This window comes from Numenius arquata, chromosome 8, assembly GCF_964106895.1.
Source record: "Numenius arquata chromosome 8, bNumArq3.hap1.1, whole genome shotgun sequence".
Classification (NCBI taxonomy): domain Eukaryota; kingdom Metazoa; phylum Chordata; class Aves; order Charadriiformes; family Scolopacidae; genus Numenius; species Numenius arquata.
In genome coordinates this window covers 30,258,057-30,278,797 of record NC_133583.1, presented here as the reverse complement: position 1 = coordinate 30,278,797, position 20,741 = coordinate 30,258,057, and the positions used below count along the sequence as shown (strand labels likewise).

Here is a 20,741-nt window from a genome sequence, read left to right as displayed (position 1 = left end):
GCTAGTCGAGACAAACTACTCATGGCTCTCCATGGCCATCTTGTATGAGGAAAAGAAGGGTTTTACAAATGATAAAAGAGCAACACAATTTACTATTAATAAAATAATGATCATGGTAAGACTGATTGGCAGACTGTGCTACAACAAAACAGTTTGTGACCCTAAATGACAGTTAAGAATTAACTGAGAAGAAAATTTCAGCCATGTTGGCATTGGGCAAAAGAAGTTATCCAATTTTCTGTTGAAAACAATCTTGGGAATTCTGCTGGAAGTTCAGGAAGGATATTTGTTAAACAACTTCATGGTGGTCACACAGGTCAACCCCCTTCGTGGTGAGATACCCATGACCACCCCCAACACACACACTATTTTCTAGTATAGTATTTTATCAGGCTTGGAGGATAGTTCTGCTGGGAATGTTTTACAGTTAGTGTAAACAGCCCCAGCTCACGCATGGGAAGGATTTGCATAGCTATGCAAGTTGGTGAAGAACAGGGCTCAGACATTATCCAAATGGATCTGGATAAACAAGTCCTACTCTTTACAGAGAGAACTTCATCAGCCTGTCGGAAACCTAAATACTGCTGGAATTTTTTTGGTGGCAGAGCATCCATCAGCGGACCCTGTAGTGCAAGGATGAAGGTGGCACTGGGCCCGAGAGTACTTCTGGTGAATTTAATGTCTCTATACTATAGAGATAATACCATACAGAAATAAATTTAATCAATCCCTCTGGCCCACTTTCATCCATGCAGTGCACTGCTGGTGTACTGAGTGAGAATGGGAGTGCTAGAAGGGAAGAAAAGAAGTGCTGAGGAAAGTCTCATTTCCAAGAAGCCCACTGGGTGTTTCAAGGCTGAATGCACCCACCCATGCATGTCCCCTTCCCAACGCCCTCATCGGTGGGCTTTCCAAAGGCAGCTGTTCATGGTGGCATTGGACAGGCGAGTGGAGGTCTTAGAGAGGGGAAGGAAGCACAGTCAGGGCTGGCTCAGGTCCTTCTGATGTTGCTGCCATGGTCTAATGTAGGCTGCAACAAGCTGTTGCTATAATTCAGCACAGGACTACACCACAGAATAAAAAGAGGGAGTAAGGATAAAAGATAAAAATCTTATCTGCTAGGAATCAAAGATTATGAATTCATTTTGTATACGCCATCAGACATCCACTAACCAAAATGGTTTTTGGTTAAAAGGACGGGCTGTGTTTGAATCCACAACAGGAAGATGAAAAGCTGCACAGTCTTTTCATGTTTAATTTCTGTTTTAGCATATTTCTTCCCAACATTATAGTCTTAAGGAGAGAAAATGAGGATACATCCCAGATCCACTTCAGAAAAGAGATAAAATAATCGGCTTATGTCTTTCATTTCTCCTGGGTTTGCAGAAACTTGTAAGAAGCAGATTACCTCTCATGAGCACGTTGAGAGATACTTTTTTATTCACCTACCAGTAGTTGCTATATAGGATTATTTAGGATAATCTGCAAAAGAGCAACTAAGAAAGTCAAAATTAAATAAACCGTTTTACGAAACCCTTCCTGCTTTCATGGCTAGTAGCTCTCTTTTCAGTTTTATTTATGAGATTACAGTAACTTTCTGCTTCCATAAAATTGTAATAGGTATGAATATGTAGTAACTAGTATGGTCCTCTGATGTTTTCTGTACTGTTACTGGTAGAAACAGTAGAGAAAGATTGCGCTGAAACCTCAGACATTTGCCAAACTAATTCACGTTCTCTATCCTTGATTGCGGAAGGTCTTCTCTAAACAGGATGGCTTTCAACCACACCTTAATTTTAATACAGAAGTGCATTTCTTATGCATTTGTAACATTAGTCCTAAGCTGCATTTGTTGCATGGCATGTGGAAAGAGATCGTACGATCCTTAACCCAGCTCTACAGTTTCTGCCATCTCTGTTGAAATAAAATGTGAGATGCTTTAACTCTGCTACAGCTTTTCTCTCCCGTTTTAAGACATGCCTGGAGGCCATTGCCTGCAGAAATCAACCTTTTTCATCATTGCTGTTGATGCTGAGGCTGAAGCAGTGCCCAGCTGGGAAGAATGGAATTGAAATCCCCCCTTGCATAGCACACAGGCATCTTTGATCATTCCCCTTTGGACACTAGAAAGATGTGATGGATCAGCCAATCAAATTTGTAGTCATTTCTATGCTTTAGTGGAATCACAGAGATTATCCCAGCTGGGACTAAGTCAAAATATTTAATCCAACTGAGTAAAATAAAGTTTTAAAGCAAGATAAGAAAACAAGTAAGCCTAAAGCTTGGTTTTTATCTTCATAAAAAGAAACGGTTTAGAGCAGGTTTTTTTTCCTGCATTCCCCAATGCACCACTGCAGACTGCAGTGTGGTTTCTTTTTGCCTCCACCTGTAAAAGCATCTGAATCTTGTCACCCAGTCTTTCTGAATTTTTAGTCTTTTGCACCAACTCTTTGATGAATCTGCTGACTCGCTCACTTTCTTTTAAGTGTTTCTGGTTATTTGGTGGCCGGGGAGGGGATGTCTGCTGCGATTACTGTTGTTTTGATTGCATCCACTGAGAAAAAGCAGTGGGGCCCGCAGGAAGCCCCTGCGTGATGGAGGGCAGGGCAGAAAACTGCTGGAAACTTCTTCTTACGTTGCCCAAACCGGGCCAGATCGTGACAAGGGACATTTCCTAAGGTTGCTTGTGTGCCTCCTCCAGTGGCTGATGACTTTGTGAAGCCGATGGCGAGTATCGGGATTTTCTGTCCTTCATTTTTTTAGTGCAAACTAACATATATGTGCTGGTAGTGAAATATTTGGCTGTAAAACAATTTTCATTTGGGGATCTTCAAGCTATCCATTTACTTTTATTAGCAAACGCGGGCTGTTTTTCTCTGCGGAGGTTGCTTTTGCCAGCCTGTTTTAATAATTGAACCCACAGAGCAACCAAGCTCCGCTATCACAGTCTGAAACTTCTAAGCAGTTTTCCTTAGCGTATGCACTCAAATTTTGTCCGTGAACAAATGCTGATGCTAAAGCAGTATGGGAAGACTGACAGTTAAAGTTCTTGATGCCCCAAGACGCTTCTAAAAACGTTCTGGACCGCATGAGCCCCAAATGAGTCAAATATCTTAGTGTATAGGTGTGTTAGCGCTTGGTTTGAGCTGCTATAAAAGGATAGAGACTAACTGTGCTCTTAATTTGTTATTTACTTTTTTTTTTTTTTATCAAAAGGAAAGAAAATATTGCTTTTCTTTGTCTTTTTTTTTTTTTTTTTCCTAAAAGAGGTCTGTTGGAAGAGTGAGACTGCCGACCTCGGGAGTTCTGGCCTTCCACAAGCTGACAGAATTTCCTGTAAGAGTTGCTTTTATAAAGGCTGTTTCCTTTCAGGTTTTTATATTGCTTTTCCTTCTTTGCATTTCTTCTCTTTGTTCTTACTTTCTCCTGACTTGTTCTCATTTATTTAACCTGATCTGCATACTTCAAAAGAGAATTGAAATAGTAATGTGCCGATTTCTATGGTTAACCACCTCTTTATGAAACAGAAAGCAAATTTTCTTTCTTGAGACTTGATATCACTCTGATCAGCACAATTCGGGGCAGTGAGTGCTTAAAGACCTGCACCTGCTTTTGAAGCAGCAGCTATGTCATTTTTCCACTGTTTCATTACGCCTGTGTCGTCTAAGCCCAGCACAGTCACGAAGCTTATCCACAAATACTATTCTTATTTTCCAGATGGTTAATTGAAAGTTTCGTTGTTGTGCCCATCGTATCTATCTCACCGTCCTTCCTTCCTTTCAGGCCACTCCTGCCATGCAGGATGACTCACTCCGCTTCGTGGGAATTTCCAGTCCTAAGAATTTATTGACCGAGGTGTTTTTACTGTTATTCACCCCTGCAAGCATTGCAGAGTCAGACAAGTTATCCGGGTTCTGTGCTTTTAAGACACGGTTATTTTACATGAGGGTGCTTTTTCCTGTGTTGGAAAGGAAATGGGTTACAGGGAATATGCTGCAATGCTTCAATAGAGTGTTTCAGCAGGTAAGACATTTAAAAGGAAAGCACAGGTCATGCATTTATAGGGATATGAGATTTAATTCTGGTTTTAGTTAGATCTGAGTGCAAGTTTACCGAATGAAATATGACTGCATCACTCGATCTGTCCTAGTACATTAAATATGTATGTCAAAGATGAAACGGACATTATGAGTGTGAAGTGGATTTTGATGGCAAATATCAGCAGCTATCTCTTTCTCAGGATTTCTTTATCAGAATCAGTAACCTGGACAAGAAAGAAGGGCTTCACATAAACTGTTGAGGACGGTCCTACGTACTTTAAAATGTTGGAAAATTATTTGTTAAAAAACTCAAGCAAATTATTGCTTTTAGGTACTAAAACTGAGTATCTTTAAACTCAAGAATTCTGCATTAAGCTGAATTTTTTCCATTGTCCATGGGAACCTCCCACACGTGGACAGACAATCCCGTTGCTCCACCGAGCGGGATTTGTGGCAATACCCTCTGGTCCTGTTCAGAGTCCTTGCTCCCTTCTCACCTCACCTCTATCCTAATCCTTCCCTCGCTCACATCCATCTGCTCCATGTGGCTTCCTCCTCCCTCGTTCCTTGTTGCCTGCCCTGCCGTGTCCACCATCAAGTGCCAGGCATCACTTAGGCTGCTACTGAACCTGAGAAGCTCCATCAGCACGCTGTTTCCAGGGCTTCTGCTTTGATGGCATCAGCTCAGCATCACTTTCACAGCAGCTGGCTTGTTTTCAGAAACTGAGGAAAAGGGGTGTGGGGGGGAAGTGGCGGAAATCAAACTTTCCGCTGGAGATGTGTAATTCCAGCCTGAGCAACAACCACGCAGCGATGGCTCTGTAATGCCCCTGCGTCCCTTCTGCCGGTGCTGGAGGTGTCCGGGGGACTCTCGGCACAGGGGCTATCTATCTCATCATGGCCAGGGGAACACTCTGCTGGGGAGGCAACAAGAACCACCGCACCGATGTGTAGCGCCGAATGTAATAACAACATCTGCCAGCAGCCGGATAATTTCCAGGCTTGCTTCCAAGTATGTGCTGTGACGACCCTGTGAATAGTCCCATGCAGGCTCTTAATGCAAGAAGCGAAGGGTCGGCTTCTATAGGATACGTGTTTTTACTTCAAAACAAGGAAGGGCATCTTTTTCCCAGAACAGACTGTATTTTTTTTTTCTGCTCTTTCGGCCACAGGCTGCGTTCAGGCTTTCTCAGAATATACCCAACACCGAGCTGACGAAGCCTTCCCTTGACTCTCCCATCAATTTCCATCATGAGGACTAGTTTCTCGTTTCCTGAGCAGGCTTCTGGAGGCACTTTATCCTACAAAAGCAGTTTTGGCTTTACGCGATGCCTGCATTTTAATCTTTACGCAGTTCCTCAACCCGAAAAGGTAGAGGGAGACCTTACGGCGATAGCTAAAAATCGTAACTCAGTCTTTGGTCAAGTCTGGCAGCGCCAATGCCCCTGAGCACCGCGGAGGCCTGGATTTAGATATGAAAACAGCTAGAAGTCCATTTAAAAATTACAGAAGCTGAGGTGGCAACACGGGTCCCCCTCAGGCCCAGTTTCAGGCCCGTGCCCTCGAACCGCACAAGACTATCGGGCTTCAGGGCGGTCCAACCGGGAAAGCACAATCAGTTTTCTCACATTTCTTGAGGAACGTGAGAATGAAACTCGATTATTGCCTCCCCCTCCGCCTTGAAAAAGCCTTTAAAAGAAAGAAGTGGGTGGCTCCTGGGGGGGTTCTGACAGGGCGGAGGCGGCCCCTAACCCCGGCGCCATGAGGGGAGGGTGGAGGGGCCAGCCCGGGCAACGCCACCGGTGCCCCGGGGAAGATATTCCCCCCTCAGCAACGGTATCACAGAGGGGGTCGCCCCTCCGGTGGCACCACCAGCAGCCCAGGCGCCCGCTGCGGTGCGAGAGGCGGCAGCACAGACCGGCGCAGGGCGGGAAAGGAGCATTTCCCCTCACGGCGGTGCGGACCCCGCCGCCGCCGCCATCGCCCCTTTAAGCCGGCGCATTCCAGGAGGAGGGGGTGGCTCCCGGCCCCGCTCCGCCGGCGGGACTCCGCTCCCGGCCTGCCCCGCGCCGGCAGCCCCGCCTCACCTCGCCCGGGCCGGGCCCATCCCATCCCAGCCCAGCCCGCGGCCAGGCGCGGAGCGGCGGCAGCCAGCGAGCGAGCGAAGGAGCCCAGCCAGCCCCTCCGCCGGCTCCGCGCCGCTCGGGCCAGCCCCTCCGCCGGCGGCCGGAGCGCCATGGGGGGCGGCGGCGAGCGCCGGGCGCTGGCGCTGTGGCTGGCGGCGCTGTGGTTGTGGTTGCGGTTGCCAGGGCGGTGCGGCGGCGCCATGGACGAATGCACGGAGGAGCGGAGCGGCCGCCCGCAGCGCTGCATGCCCGAGTTCGTCAACGCCGCCTTCAACGCCACGGTGCTGGCCACCCACACGTGCGGGGAGCCGGCCGAGGAGTACTGCGTGCAGACCGGCGTCACCGGCGTCACCCAGTCCTGCCACCTCTGCGACGCCGCCCAGCCCCACCTGCGCCACGGCGCCGCCTTCCTCACCGACTACAACAGCCCGGCCGACGCCACCTGGTGGCAGAGCCGCACCATGCTGGCCGGCGTGCAGCACCCCACCGCCGTCAACCTCACCCTCCACCTGGGTAAGGGGCGCCCGCGCACCCCGGCCGTCCTGAGGGGAAAGGGCGCCAAAGCCGGTGCGGGGGTGTGTGTGTGTGTGTGTGCGCGCGTGAGGGACCGCCCCGCTACGGTGCCGGTGGGGGTCCTCGTTGGGGCTGAAGTTAATTAATAGGCGGCTGTAAGTAGGCCCCGGGGGGGAGGAGGGGGGTAGGCAGTGGCCGAAGCAGGGTTTTGGGTGGGTGGGAACGGGAGATGCCGGCTGGGTAGGCAAGAGGAAACGACCTCATGTTGCGCCGGGGAGGGGTTTAGGTTGGATATTAGGAAAAATTTCTACACTGAAAGGGTTATCGAGCATTGGAACGGGCTGCCCAGGGGAGTGGTTGAGGCACCGTCCCTGGGGGTTTTTAAAAGACGGGCAAATATGGTGCTTGGAGACATGGAGGTTGGAGACATGGTTTAGTGATGGCTTTTGTCAGTGTTAGGTTGGTGGTTGGACTCGATGGTCTGAAAGGTCCCTTCCAACCTAGACGGTTCTGTGGTTCTATGATGCGCTTCCTCTCACATCAACCCTCCCAGTTGTGGCTGGGGTCTTCTCGGCCACTGCTTCTGTCCCACGGGACAGGAGACAGGCTCTTCACCCCCTCGGCTGCTGGTGTGCCTTCTTTAGGGGTAACTGTAGCTGCAAACCAGAGCTTTGTGAACTTGAATCACGGAATTGTCAGAGTTGGAAGAGACCTCTAGGGATCATCTAGTCCAACTCCCCTGCTGAAGCAGGATTGCCCAGAGCACATCACTCAGGACTGCATCCAGGCAGGTCTTGAAGATCTCCAGAGAAGGGGACTCCACGACCTCCCTGGGCAGCCTCTTCCAGGGCTCTGTCACCCTCACTGTAAAGAAGTTTCTCCTCATATTTGAGTTTCAGCCTTTTCCGCGGAGGCAGAGCGAATGTGAGTGTCGCGAGGGGGTTGCTTCCCAGGAGCCTGTCTTGGTTGGGCTCTCCAGAGTTTGCCCTCGTCTCCTCCCCCCGGCACCTCGGATCCAGGAATCTTCCAAACAGCAACAGGCTGAGGATTCGGGGTGGGAGAGGCTGGTTTGAAAAGTGGCAAGCGCTGCAGGAAAAGGCGTGTGTGCGGGGGCACATCTGCTCTGTGTTCTCTTATACTGGGGCAGCGCTGTCTTTTAGATACTAAATCCTGTGTGGGTGAGGTTTGTGAGAGAGCAGTCAGCATTGCTGCGGAACATGTAACACCGAGTCAAAAAAAGGAAAAAGAGTTTTCCGGTTAATTGGCATTCCCAGAGTTTCCTTTGGGATAAAGTATTTTAGCTGTCACTTTGGTTTGTGGACAAGCTTTTTCTTTTCCTCTGTTCGCTCAGTTATTTAAGCTGTCTTGACGTGGAGAAAGGGTAATTGGTTTGGAATACAAGCCAGCCAACAGAAGGTTAAAACCACAGCTTATTTCCTCGCATCATTAAATAAAGTAAAAATTAAAAAAGCCTCAGCATAACCGTTCAGAGTTTCTATTCAAGAGCTGCTGTTGAACCTTAAGTTTTAGCATCAACACCGCATTGCGCTTTCAGTGTGATTTGGAGGAAAAAAGCCAGTTGTGTTAGGGGTGGGGGAGCTGGATCTCGGGTCACAACCTGAGGATGAGTTGTGAAAGCTCCCATCTGCGGTGGTGAAATGGAGATGATGGTGCTGAGTGCTGTACCAGGGGTCACCTGCTGACCGCATCCATCTGCCCCAGCAGCCAGGAGTGTCTCACCTCCCTGAAGTGTTTCTTTGAAATACATATACCACATAAGCATACGTAATTGTTTGGATAAGGGGAGGTAGTTACTAAGGCCTCTTTATCATCTTTTTTTTTTTTTTTTTTTTGGTACATTGGGGATTTTTATTTAGGATACCTGGAAAAAACCAGTAAGCTAAGATTTGATCTCAACTTCTTCTTTAATAGAACGTCATTGTAATTCTTCATCATCAAGGTAAAGCTTAGTTGATAGGCATGTCTGTGTTACTGCTGCCCTTGAGTCTGTGCACCTGTGTGTATATGGGTGTTCTTTGAAAAAGAATGTTTTTCCGACGTACTGGAGCAAACAGTATGCTGTGTCTTGGGTTTTGAAGAAATGTGTGTGCTTCTTTGATGAAAACAACTGCATCTTTTAAATACTGTACCATTGCAACGCGATTGCTGTCAGTCGCTTGGGTTTTGGGTTTGTTTGCAGGCTCTTGTGTCTTTGTGAGTTTGTTCTGGCATATTTTTAGGCTGGAGTACAACTTTTTAAGAAGAAGCTGCTTGGCTGACTTTCAGATATTTGAGAGTGGGTTTTTTTGTTTCTTTTTTTTTTTTTCCAGTTAGGTTTTTGGGTGGGGCATTTGTACTGTAAAGCCTTTTAAGAATGGGAAGCTAGTTATGAGCGTGGTGGTGGCGGCGGGACTTAGCGTTAGGAAGACTGATAGCAAAGCGTTAAACTATCTGTGCACGTGCTGTATGAGCAGTAAATATTCCTATATGCTTTTTTATGTGTTGCTGAGGTCGTTGCACATTGAACGACTGTCAAATACCCTAAAAAAGCGCCATTTTAGCCTCAAGTGCCCCAAACTCCTCTGCAGCATTGCTCTGCTCTGCTCTTGTGAAGACTTCAAGCCATCTTGGTGTGAGCTGTTGGGTGCCGCGTTCGGACATCAGTAAGAGAGAAGAGGTAAAGGGCTTGGCAAGTATTTGTGTACCCTGTAGGATATGAATGCATTCTGGGGCACAGAGCCCCTTAATGCAGTTAGTTCTGTGTGATCTTTGAGGATTAGGCTGTGTGCTTAAACCTGTATCCTTTTTTGAAGCTGCAGTTGCCTTTATTTCTAAGAGCATGGCTACCTGAATGGTTTGCACTGCTTTGCACCCGTTCAGGACCAGCAGCGTCGGCTCTGGGCTTCCAGCGTGCAAATGCCACCCTGCATTGAGTTTTTGGCAGTTTGGAATGTCTTGATTAACGTCCAGCAATGTTCGGTCCCTGTAGATCAGTGCAACATTTTGGAGGAGCCTGCAAAAGGTCAATGAGAACCGTGGGTCTGTTGCCAACATGTGTGACTGTGCTGCAGGAGTTCCTTTGAATCTTCTTACAAGTTGCAGTTCTGAACTTGTTTAAAAATCTTTAGTTTTGAGACTAGATGCTGTCAAAGGACTCGATATAGGAAAAATACAATGTGGATCACTCTTAGTAAGTTAAAGGCTCAGATCCCAGGAGTGTTTGGAAAGGAGGTCTGTGCCCAGAAGTTAGGGTGCTCCCTGGGGAGAGGAGAATTGGGGTAATTACCAGTCTCTGCACTAGGAGCATCAGGAGTTATAAAAGTTGTCTCTCTTTGTATGAGAGAGAGGGTATTAAGACCCTCTAAATAAAAGTCCTCCCCCAGGAGGCTTGGAGACAGGAGTTTGCTGCTGTAAATCAGGAGAAGGCAGGAGCTGAACCTGCTTGCAGGGTGGTGTCTGGATAATTAAGTTAGTGGATGAGAGGAGGGGGGAGCACCGCTGTGCCCTTTCTTCCACTTTTCTTAGAAGTATCCCTTCGCTTCCCCCATTTTTCCAGTTCCTCAGGTTGAATTATTTCCAATTTAGACTTGACCCAACCAGTCTTTTTTTACCCTGACGTTGCCCTCCCCCCACGTTCCCGTATATTCCAGGAATAAGGGACTTAGGGGCAGCGGTGCCAACTTTTAAATAGGAGATGGAAGCTGAGGCATCATGGTATGTAGTTAGTTGTCTGCTTTTTTTGAAGCCAGAGTGTCACATTATTTTTACGGTCTGTGCTGTTTGCTTCTGCTGGGAGCATTGGGATAGTTCTGGCATCTCCCCAATGCTTTGTGTGCATACGTTTTAGCACGGCTTTGCTATTTAGACCCCTAACGTGCCAAAACAAAGCTGTGTGCTAAAGATGCTCCTTTGAACACTGGAGGAAGGGGAAAAAAGAGCGTGGAGGTGCATGGAGTGTTTTTGGAGCTGGGCAGTGTTGCTAGGCAAAGACTTGTATTTTTTTAGATGTTTTATCTTTTTTCAGAGCTGATTCTCACTTCTTCCTTCTGCAGCTCTAATTCCTGTGTGTTTTCTGTTGTTTCTACTGTTTCTATGCCTTTTTTTATCCACTCTTACACGTGCCTTCCTGTTCCCAACTGTCCCCGCTAGATCCACTTCTCATTTTTCCCCACCACTTTTATTCTCTGCCCGGATCTGCTCGATTTCAGCTGTTGTGATCCTGGTGTTTTGTGCCTGGGACAAAGAGGTAGCGTCCTCAGCACGCTGGTGGCTGTTTCGTGGCCCTGTCTCTGCTAAGAGCAGCCGCGCTTTTATCAGTAAGCCCGTGAGCTGGGAGCAGTCTGGTCTGGCTTTCCCCATCTGCTGCGTCTCAGCAGCGATGGTGCCCAGGAGATGTGCTTGACCGATGATGCCGGTGGCCTCAGCTGTGAGTTCAGGACTATCTGGTAGGTAGGAAAGACTGATTCCCACCTCTTCTCTCATTGCCTGGGAAGAGGAGCTGGCATTCGGTGCTGGAAGGCAGCCTGCCTTTCAAGAAGAAAAATTAAATTGCTGTCTGCCTTCGTTAAAAACATGTCGGCTGTGTTTGTGGGCATGGACCGTGGTTAGAACCACGGATCCTGCTCTTGAATTCTTCTGAAATCCCTACTGTAGACCAGCCTAGAAACCTGTGCCACCAAGCTGGATGGTATCTTGTAGGTATAAAATAAAGAAAAACTTGTAAAAGCTTCTAGTTGTTAAAAATGGATTGCCCATCTCCTTCAGCTCCCCCTTTTCTAACTGCTCAGTCCTTTATTTGGCTTTGAGGAGAGCGATCATGCTTGGTTATATATACTTTGTCCGTGAAGTGTAGTTTGGGGTATGACTGCCATTTGAAGGCATTTACAAGGAAACCCAGGCAAGATGCCAGTTCTTATGTTCAGCTTTGGCTTGATTTGCCAGTTTTTTTGTAGCAGAAGAGTTTTTTGGTATTTTTTTTTTCCCTTTAGTACAAAAAAAGCAGCTTTTGTGTAAAGGGAGGTCTGTAAAATGTGCCTGAATTTGAGTATGTAGTTTGTGCCACTGGGATGCAATTGGTTGCTTTGTTTTATTTAGCAGAGATGTGCTGTTAGTTTGCCGGTTATCCTATTAAAACTTTACGAGGCTGCGGTTCGTTGCCTTCCCAGGGAACCGCTGTGAAACCAACGGCGAAACAAGCAGGACGTGCGCACGTGAAGTTTTGCATAGCGTAGCTGCAATTTAAAAACGGAGAAATGGTAATTAATGTGTTGGGAGAGAGCGTTTCCGGCACTTAGGCTGGTGTTACTTGGGGTGTGTGTCGGGAAGCTCTCGCAGACGTGCTGAGCCCGGGCTGCGGCCCCACGCCGCAGTGGCTTCACCGTGGTATTTGCGGAGCCCTGGGGGGACTCTATTTTAGTTGGTCTTGCAAAGGCTTGATTTACATTTTGCAGGTTTCAACACGAGTAGTTAAGAGATCGGGGCTTTTAATGGCCAGCAGTTGTTCAGTGCAGTTATATAAAGTTGCTTTAAAGCTCTTTATCGCTTCCTGCATACCCTTTAAATTCCCAGGTTTTCTCCAATTCCTCCGTCCTGTGTCTTTTCTGAGACGCCGATGCTGCTGCGTGACGCCTTTTGGGAATACTATACGTGGTACAGCTCTTATTTTGGGGGATGGAGAGAGCTGGGATGGTGTGGTGTTCTGCTGCAGAAACAGCTGCTATTTGTGGTGCTTGTCCTGAGTTGCTAGAAGGATTAATCGTGGATTTTGACACAGTCAAATAGTTGCTGTTATAGGTTTAAACCTTGGAAACTGTCGTTTGCTGCTCAGAATTGTTAGCTTACCGAAAAGTTTTTAGCTTATTCAGTAGCATTAAGTAGCGTTTCTCTTATAGCCTGAGGCTTTGGGAGACTTTCCCGGCCTCCCTGACTCTGCGAGTGAAAATGCCAGGCTGCTGCTTCCCACAGAAGTGAAAAATGGGATTTCTCTGCAAACAACACGTAGAGAAAATAAATTCCAGCACAGATGGATGGGATGGGAAACTTGGTTCTCTAGCTCACCATAATTCTGTGAGCGTCGTCCTTAATCATCCAACGCTTGTCAGACGGAGACCTCCCGCTTGTGTCCTCGGGGCCCTAATTCATCACTTACCATTGCCGGTGATGCTGTGCTGAGTGATTTCGTGCTCACTGTCTGGCTCTGTTTTCTACCGGTGGGTTAGCTGGGATACGACGTCTGGCGTGTTAAATGGAATTAGTCACATCTAACCTCACCGTCTCTGGTTCGTAATAACCTTCGAAAGCTGAGCCCTTGTAAGCTCCTGCCCAAGAAGAACTGTTTCAGCCTGATTTTACGAATCTCTTAACCGTGAGATCTTGCTTATTGGTGGCTACCACAGTGTGTTTCGATCAGAAAATAAGATGGGTTTCATAGAGCACCAATAAATTGCAGAAACCTTGCTGGGTGTGCTGTCCTGCTGCACAAACAGGAGTATATTGGGTCAATCCATGCCCCACCCCAGGTACAGGGTACCCTGTGTGTGTGTCAAATCAAGCTTTACAGGCTTCAAGTGAGGGATAAATGTGGATGGCTTGTGTTGAGGACCTGTGCCATCACTAGCTGTGTTTAAAAACCCTTTGTAATATTAGGACAACTTCATAACGCCGAGCTGTTTGCAAAGGATGTACTTGGGATTGCTCTCTTGCTCTGTAGCATCCCTTGAGTAATGTAGGGTTTTTAGCAGTGTGCCGGTAGGATGGTGGTGTTGGCTGTGATGTCAGCATTGACAAGAGCTTCAGGACAGCTGCTAACAAAGCAACTGCACTGTGAGATTAGAGTAGATATGTACAGTTGTCAAACGGGACTGGGAATATTGAGCTGAGAGGCTGCCTTTTGTAGCCTGCCAGGTTGCAGGTGCAACTCGCTCTTTGCCTTTGTGGGGTGTGGTAGGTACATTTGAGGTAAAACACAATGATTTCTCATTTTTTCTGATGTAGAGGCTCGGAGAATGGTGAAAACTTGTCAATTGTAAAAAGGAAGGCAAGGTAATTTTCTTTAAATTAAAAAAAAAAAAAAAAATCACCCCCAGTCTTGAATCTCTTTTCTACCAGTCCAGCCCTATTTCAGAGATCACTTACCATAAACACCCCCTCCCACCCTGACCAACCCCTTATATATTATTCAGTGATCTTCAGCATTTTGTTTTGAAACTGGGTGGCAAAGCACTTCTTGTTTCCATGCTTCTACTTGTTTTAGATATTCCAGTGTGATAGTCATCAAAGAGCTGTTTCCAGTGCTAATCATGCCTACGGTTCTGACACAACACAGCTGTGTTCAGTAATGGAGAATTTCAAAATTTCCTCTTTTAGAAATAGTATCCAAAACCTATTATTGGATTTTTTTTCCCCGGTAGGTAAGCTAGTACCATCTTGTACATGGGAGGTAGACTTCCAGATAGCTTGAGGGCGTATTTGCACAGTTGGTTTGGGGGTTTGTTGTTTTTGTGGGGGAAGGAGAAGATTATTTATTTTATTTTTTTTTTTTTTAAGGCATTTGTAAAGATGGTATATTGAGATCTTGCAAAGACCCAGGATTTGTGGGTTCTCTGGACAGCTTTCTGTTATGTTCTTCTGTCTCTGTTGCGGGCTTTGGTGAGAGAGAGAATTGCTTGTCTGACTTGACTTTGTAGCGGGTCCTATGTTTTACAGGAGATTACTAGCCCCATGGCAGTGGGGTAATCCTCTAATTCATCTTTGTGGGATTGAGATGCTGCTCTGGGAAAATCAGGGTGCAGGATTGTTAAATGGCTTACGGTGTGGCAGCTGCTACCCATGGGCTGAAGTGGAACGGAGTAAAATTTGGCCCTTGCATTGCTCTTAACCCTTTATAACTGAAAGACCGGCTACATCTGTGGAGTCTCTTAGAAAAACAAAAACCAAAATCCCAAACAAAAACCCACGACCCAAAAAACCTACCACACATCAAGACCTGCCTGTTAAGAAGGGTTCTTCCCCAGCACGTGAGTGTTCAAGCGGGCAGTGGCTGACCGTGGTAGCGCTTGACCTGCCAGTAGGTTGCCCAAAACACTCGTTCCTTGGGTGCTCCGTGGCTGAGGGAGCGCTGTGGAGTTTGAGGCTGGCACCAGCCCAGTTCTAAGCATGTTGCTTTCATCTTGCAAGTTATTTTTCAAGGTCTGCTTTATAGTTCAACCCACTCGACATCAGAAAAGACCTCATTCCCACCTGGGTGAGCTGGTGCTCATACAGCATGTTTTGCTTAGGCTGGTTTGGGTTTTTCGTTGGGGGAAAAAGTCAAGGATCCTGAACAGATTTTTTTTTAAAAAAAACAAACCAAAACTCTTTATCTTTCCTGCATATTTTGTTTCAGGAAAGTGAATCTTTCTAACCTTCTTTGAGTGCATCTCATAGAGTCTTTAAGCAAATGGTTGCATTGAACCTCTTCAAGGGGGATAAACGGGCAGTTTTCGTGGTACTTTATTATGCTGTACTTAAAAGGTTGTGGAGTATAAGCTACGTGCTCTGAAAGGCACGGTTTGTGCTGGGTGTACCTTATGCTGAGATTAGCGGAATGAGAGATCAGTCCCTTCTGGAAAAAATACCATCAGATGCTTCTTGGTATCGCAGCGTTAAGTGAACTTGCTTGACTGAGCAAAAAGATGACGTTCTTGTCCCAGGACTTCTGATTATAATGATTATTTATAGTCCTTTCATCTGCAGGTCTTTACATGCTCCCATCCGGTGGGATTTTGCAGTGGGATTTTCTTCCCGGCAGCTTGCGGGGCTGGTCCCTGGGGAGCAGCCGTGGAGAGGCTGCCCTGCCGGCCGCCCTCGCCTCCCAGCTTCTGAAAAAATGTGGTTTATTTGCAGGGATCTGGCTTGTATCCCTCTGCCTTGCCTCCTGGCTGTGGTGGTCAGGGTGCAGGGGTTGGTCCAGCAGCCTACTTTTCTTTTATTTCAGCAGCTGATGCCTTCCTTCTAGCTGCCTTCACAGGTCTCATGTGTCCCGCTATCCCGCTTGGAGTAACGGAGGACAGCAGCTGCTGGGCGAACTGCTTAAGAAGCTGATGCTTAAGGCTGTGGTTGCTGTAAACTTGCAGAACTCCTGCTTCCTTTAGTTGTGTTTTCTGGCCCCTCTCCCTTTTCCCCCATGAAGCTCCTTGCCTGGGCTTCACCTACCTCCTGGTACTGAGGCGTTCCTGGGTGGTGCCATTTGGGAAGGTTTCCCTCTCCCTGGAATGGGGTTGTTCAGCTGAGATCTCCCCGCACTTCTGGTCACAGCAACAGCCTCGCGGCCCCTGTGGGGTAGCGTTGCTGCTGCCCTCCTATGCTGGCTGCTTTAGAACATGTCTTCAGATAAGAGGCTGGTGGTTTTCATTCCAGTCAGAGTGCAGCGATGCTCAGGTACAGTGCAAATTCAAAATTGTTAAGTGCTTAGCGTTATTCTGTAGTTTCTCCTCTTCCACACGTTAGGATTTGGGGTGGAAGGAAGCCCCTCACTGGAGGACAGGTACAAGTTTTCCCAAGTTAAAGGCATTATTTTGTCAGTAAAAACTGATGGTTTTTGCTGCTGATTCCCAGCATGGCTATGAAGAAGATATACAAAGTGTGGAGTTAAAGAGATTGGGGGCTGCGGGGATGGAGCGGGTGCTGGAAGGGCTGGTGCTGCTCCCAGGTGTGAAACGTGAACTCGCTCACTATTGTCATAGAATCATAGAGTTGTCCAGGTTGGAAGGGACCTTTAAGATCATCTAGTCCAACCATCAGCCTAACTCTGATAAAAACCATCACTAAATCGTGTCTCTAAGCACTGTCTACCCGCATACGGTGTCTATTTAATGAAATCTAGTTTTTTTTTTCCTACTTTGCCTCTCAGCCTGCTCCCTCTCCCGTCCCCCTTCTCCTGGGATTGCCGGTGGAGCTGGGAGGAGTGCTTGGGACTGGGATGGCTCTTGGGTCCCCTCCATCCGTGCTCTGCAGGCATGAGTTAACTGATTAAATTACTGGCATTACACGAGTCACTGCTCTTGTGCTTTCTAAGCAGGGGACTCTGCGTACATCCATATGTGTGCGCTGCCCCTTTCTCACAGCCGGTGGCTTTCCTCCCCCCCGCCAGCCGTCCCCGGTTGCAGGGGCTTGAGCAGGGCCATCCCTGGTGCCTCCACCGTGGGGCCAGCTAAACCTGAGTTCCTTGTGGAACAAAGTATGGATTATTTTAGAGGTAACAATACAGAGATGAGCTTTTCCAAGAGCGTCATAGCACTTTGGGGAAATAAGGGCCTTTTTGACTTCTGTGGTAACTATTATAAGAAAGTGTATTTGGTGCTGTCCGTTTCTTTTTGGCAATTTGTCTGAAAACATTGCAAGTAGGGTGTTGGGGTGCCAGAGTCCTTGACTTCTGGTTAGGAAGGGAAGCTTGTGGCTTTCGTGAAGGGTTGATATTTCAAATCATGGCAAATACCTCTAGGAAACAATTAATTGACTGACAGAACTACAGCTCTGCAACCACAGTTCTCTTGCAAGTGACCATAGTTATTCTTGTCTGCCAGTATCCCAAGAAGACAGGAATGAACAACGCCTTTTTCCTTTTCCAGAATTGAATTTCTTTAAAGCAGAGAGTCAAGGCTGTTGGGTGAAGGTAAAGTTGTTAGAAGTCGCCAGTGTAGATGATGAGTGAACATCTGGCTGAAAGTTTGCAGGATGAGACCGTATTGTGCTCTCCCTGGCGAGCAGGCAGGAATAGTGGTTATGGGTTTTGGTCAACTTAAGGTGTATTTTCTCTTCCACAGGTTTCCTTGTAGCCTTATTTTTCTGTGCTTTCTTTCCTTGTAAGATTTAAGGGCTGTGTCAGGAAGCCCATAACTGCTTGGAAGATGCTGGAAAGGCTGTAAATCCTGAACTTGGGGCACCCCCTGCACCCCAGGCTGGTTCTCTCTGTTCCCCAGCAGGCTGCTGCTGGTCTTTTGAGTACTGAAATTATCCAAGAGGCACTCTTAAGACCTTTAATTTGGTATCCACTGATATATTTAGAAATCTCTAGGAAAATGCAGTTGTCTGCGGCTCGGGAAGGACATCAGGAGATTCCCAAAGTCAAGTTTGCTGCCTTTCTGTGCTTTGATTCTCTGCAAGTTTAAGCAAAAACATGGCAGTAGCAATACCCCCCCCCCCCCTTTTTTTTTTTTTTTGAATGACAAATCATGTTTTAATCCTAACTCACAGCACCTACCCACGGTGTTCAAAAATCGCCTGGAGCAGCTGTGATGCAGCTGTGGCACTGGCCACTCAAGAGTACCGCAGTCATCAGCAGAGATTGAGACTGTGGCTACAGCCCTTGTAAAGCTCCTGTTTGCATCAGGGAAGGAAATGGTCTGGTGTTCTAGTGCATTTGAAGTAGTTGGCTCTGGTCTCTTTTGTACTTTCTTATTCATGAAATTAATGGGTAATTAACCAAGGATTTGGATGCGCAGTTACAATAGTGCTATCGGCTGGGCTGCCGACACTGATCTTTGCCTGGACCGTGTCACTAGATATTACATGGAAGAGGCTACAAATGCTTATAGGAATCTCAATTCTTCCTGTTGCAAAACCTTGTACCAAATGTGTCTCCTTGTTAATTTGTCTGAATTAATCACCTTTTTTCATGTCATCCATTCGGTCTGTTTTGCAGCTCCAGGACTGCGGCATGCTGTGTTGGGAACTGCATGGTAGTAAATTAACATGCTGCTCTGGTGGATGGGAGGGACCCTGTCTGCCTGCCGTTCTGTCCACCAAATCTTGCTTTCCTTAAATCTATTTTATTGCTTTCACCCCTAAAAAGTTGACATGAGGTTGAAAACAGTGGGAGGGAATGAAATGAGTTTTGAAAGGGTGATGCCATCGGTGGGAGCGGTACTGAGTGCCACAGGGTATGGAGAGGGGTTGTGGGAAGAGAAGTGGTTCAGCAAAAAAAGGAATAGAGTTAAATCTGCATCACTGGCACTGTGTACCAGAAAGTTTAAACTGTGCCTGGCTAAATCGCACGAGTCTTTGAAATTCACAGCAGCGCTGGCAGCCCCGCTGGCTTTTGTCCTTCCTGCAAACACACAGCTGCTTGGTCCAGGCATCCCTGCTGCTTCATCCAGTCCCGCTGCAGAAAGCCACTCACAGCTTTGGGAAAACCACAAGAGTCTGACTGGAGGAAACCTCAAGAAGATGAGTTCGTGTTGCCTTTGGACTCTGGCAGGATGTGAAAGTGTAGAGTGTTTGGTTCACGTCTGTGCGTAATTAGCGTAATGCGGGGAAACTTTTTTTTTATCACCCCCCTCTGAGGAGTGATGCGTGTCCAGACTTGCTTAAGAGATTTGCTGGTAATAGTCCAAACTGCAAACGGAGTGTGTGCTCCCATAGGGTTACTTGGTCTGCAGAAACGCTGGCTTTGTTCAGGTAGCTGGGCTGGCTGCTCAAGGGAAGCTTATCTTAACACATACAGTTGAAATCTATCAGCTTTTGCTTTTTGCCTGCTGACATTTTAAAGCCAGCTTTCAGCACAGGTAACTCAGCAGAAAAGGTAATGGATTACAAGGTTTTTGGTTGGAAAGCGGGCATGGAGGCTGTGAAAAGTGTTTTATATGTAGCAGTTAATCATGAAGTTATGTGATGCTTTGCTACCCTCGGTAAAGAAACGGCAGTTGCTTCAGGTGCTACCCAAGGTGTCTTGCCAGTCTAAATAAGGATAGCCTTACTTTGCTTTAAAAAAAAAAAATAATAAAAAAAAAAATAAATCCATGGTGGGTTTCAGACTGTCCTGCTCCTTGAGGTAGCTACTAAGACTACTTCTTTATTCTCGCATCTGTCTTCTGAAATGAGATGGGAAAGACAAAAGCCTCCAGGACACGTGGTGATGGTTTTGCATATTGTGGAACATCATACTCTTTCTATTACAGAGTTAATGATTAATTAATTAAGTCCTAGTAGCAGAGGCTTGCTTTAAAGTGTAAACAATCATTCGTAGTTAAAAGAGTGTGTAACTCCTAGATCCATGTGCTTGTTTGCACTCTTGAGAAAGGCATGTTTAAAGATTTTGAAGGGGAGGATTTTTATCCTTTTGGAAAAGATTACTGGTCATTCTGAATCGACAATTAAAAAGGGATTAATAAAAAATTGATGAGGCACTCCTGGAACATCCTCTATCTACTGTGCCTAACAGACACATGCCGCTTTGTTTCTTTGAAGAATGTTACCAAGGTAAACCAACCAATCCACCATTAAACATCTTCCTTCCTCTTAAGAAAAGTGGGGACGGACTATTTAGTAGAGCCTGTAGTGATAGGACAAGGGGTAATGATTTTAAATTAAAGGAGGGTAGATTTAGACTAGGTACAAGAAAGAAATTTGTTACGCTGAGGGTGGTGAAACACTGGAACGAGTTGCTGAGAGTGGTGGTAGATGCCCCATCCCTGGAAACATTCAAGGCCAGGCTGGATGGGGCTCTGAGCAACTTGGTCTAGTGGGAGGTGTCCCTGCTCATTGCAGGAGGGTTGGACTAGATGACCTTTAAAGGCCCCTTCCAACCCAAACCATTCTATAATTCAATAAAACAAAGTATAAGCCATGAGGATGAGCTGTAGGAATCTCAAGCTTTCTGTTCTGAGCTTGACTAACAAAAAGTAGTCAGGAGGTGCTCAAGTACTTGCCAGGTATCTCTATCTCGTTTTTATCTTGCGCATCTGCTGCTTCCCCTCTTTCCTCTTCCACCAGCCCCAAGGCTTTCATGCTGACAGTCTTGTGTTTTGTGTGCAGTTGCTGTGACAACAGATTACAAGGCAGAAGCGTTTTTGTGTGTGTGAATCACAGTGTCCTTGCAGAATAGCTGTCCTGTGGCTCAGCGGGATGCTTAAAATTTGGGAGGCAAGGAATGAAGGTGTGGCTTCATGGTCTCTCAAGGTACATGGGCTTCTCTCAGCCCTGCTGGCTTCACCACAGCTGGGGGCAAGGAGTCATGCAGCCCTCAACTGGTTGTATCAGCTTGCTTGATTAATTCCCAGCAGCTAGTTTGATGGTAAGATAACCT

The 20,741-nt window shown here is 46.8% G+C and overlaps 1 protein-coding gene across 1 annotated transcript in view; it reads left to right on the top strand.

Moving 5' to 3' along the window:
- Positions 1 to 6,276: 6,276 nt before the first annotated feature.
- Positions 6,277 to 20,741, top strand: part of LAMC1 (laminin subunit gamma 1) — a 69,374-nt gene continuing 54,909 nt past the window's right edge. Inside the window, exon 1 of the mRNA XM_074151881.1 lies at positions 6,277 to 6,679. Coding sequence (XP_074007982.1) covers positions 6,277 to 6,679 — 403 coding nt within the window. The remainder of the gene's footprint in view (positions 6,680 to 20,741) is intronic.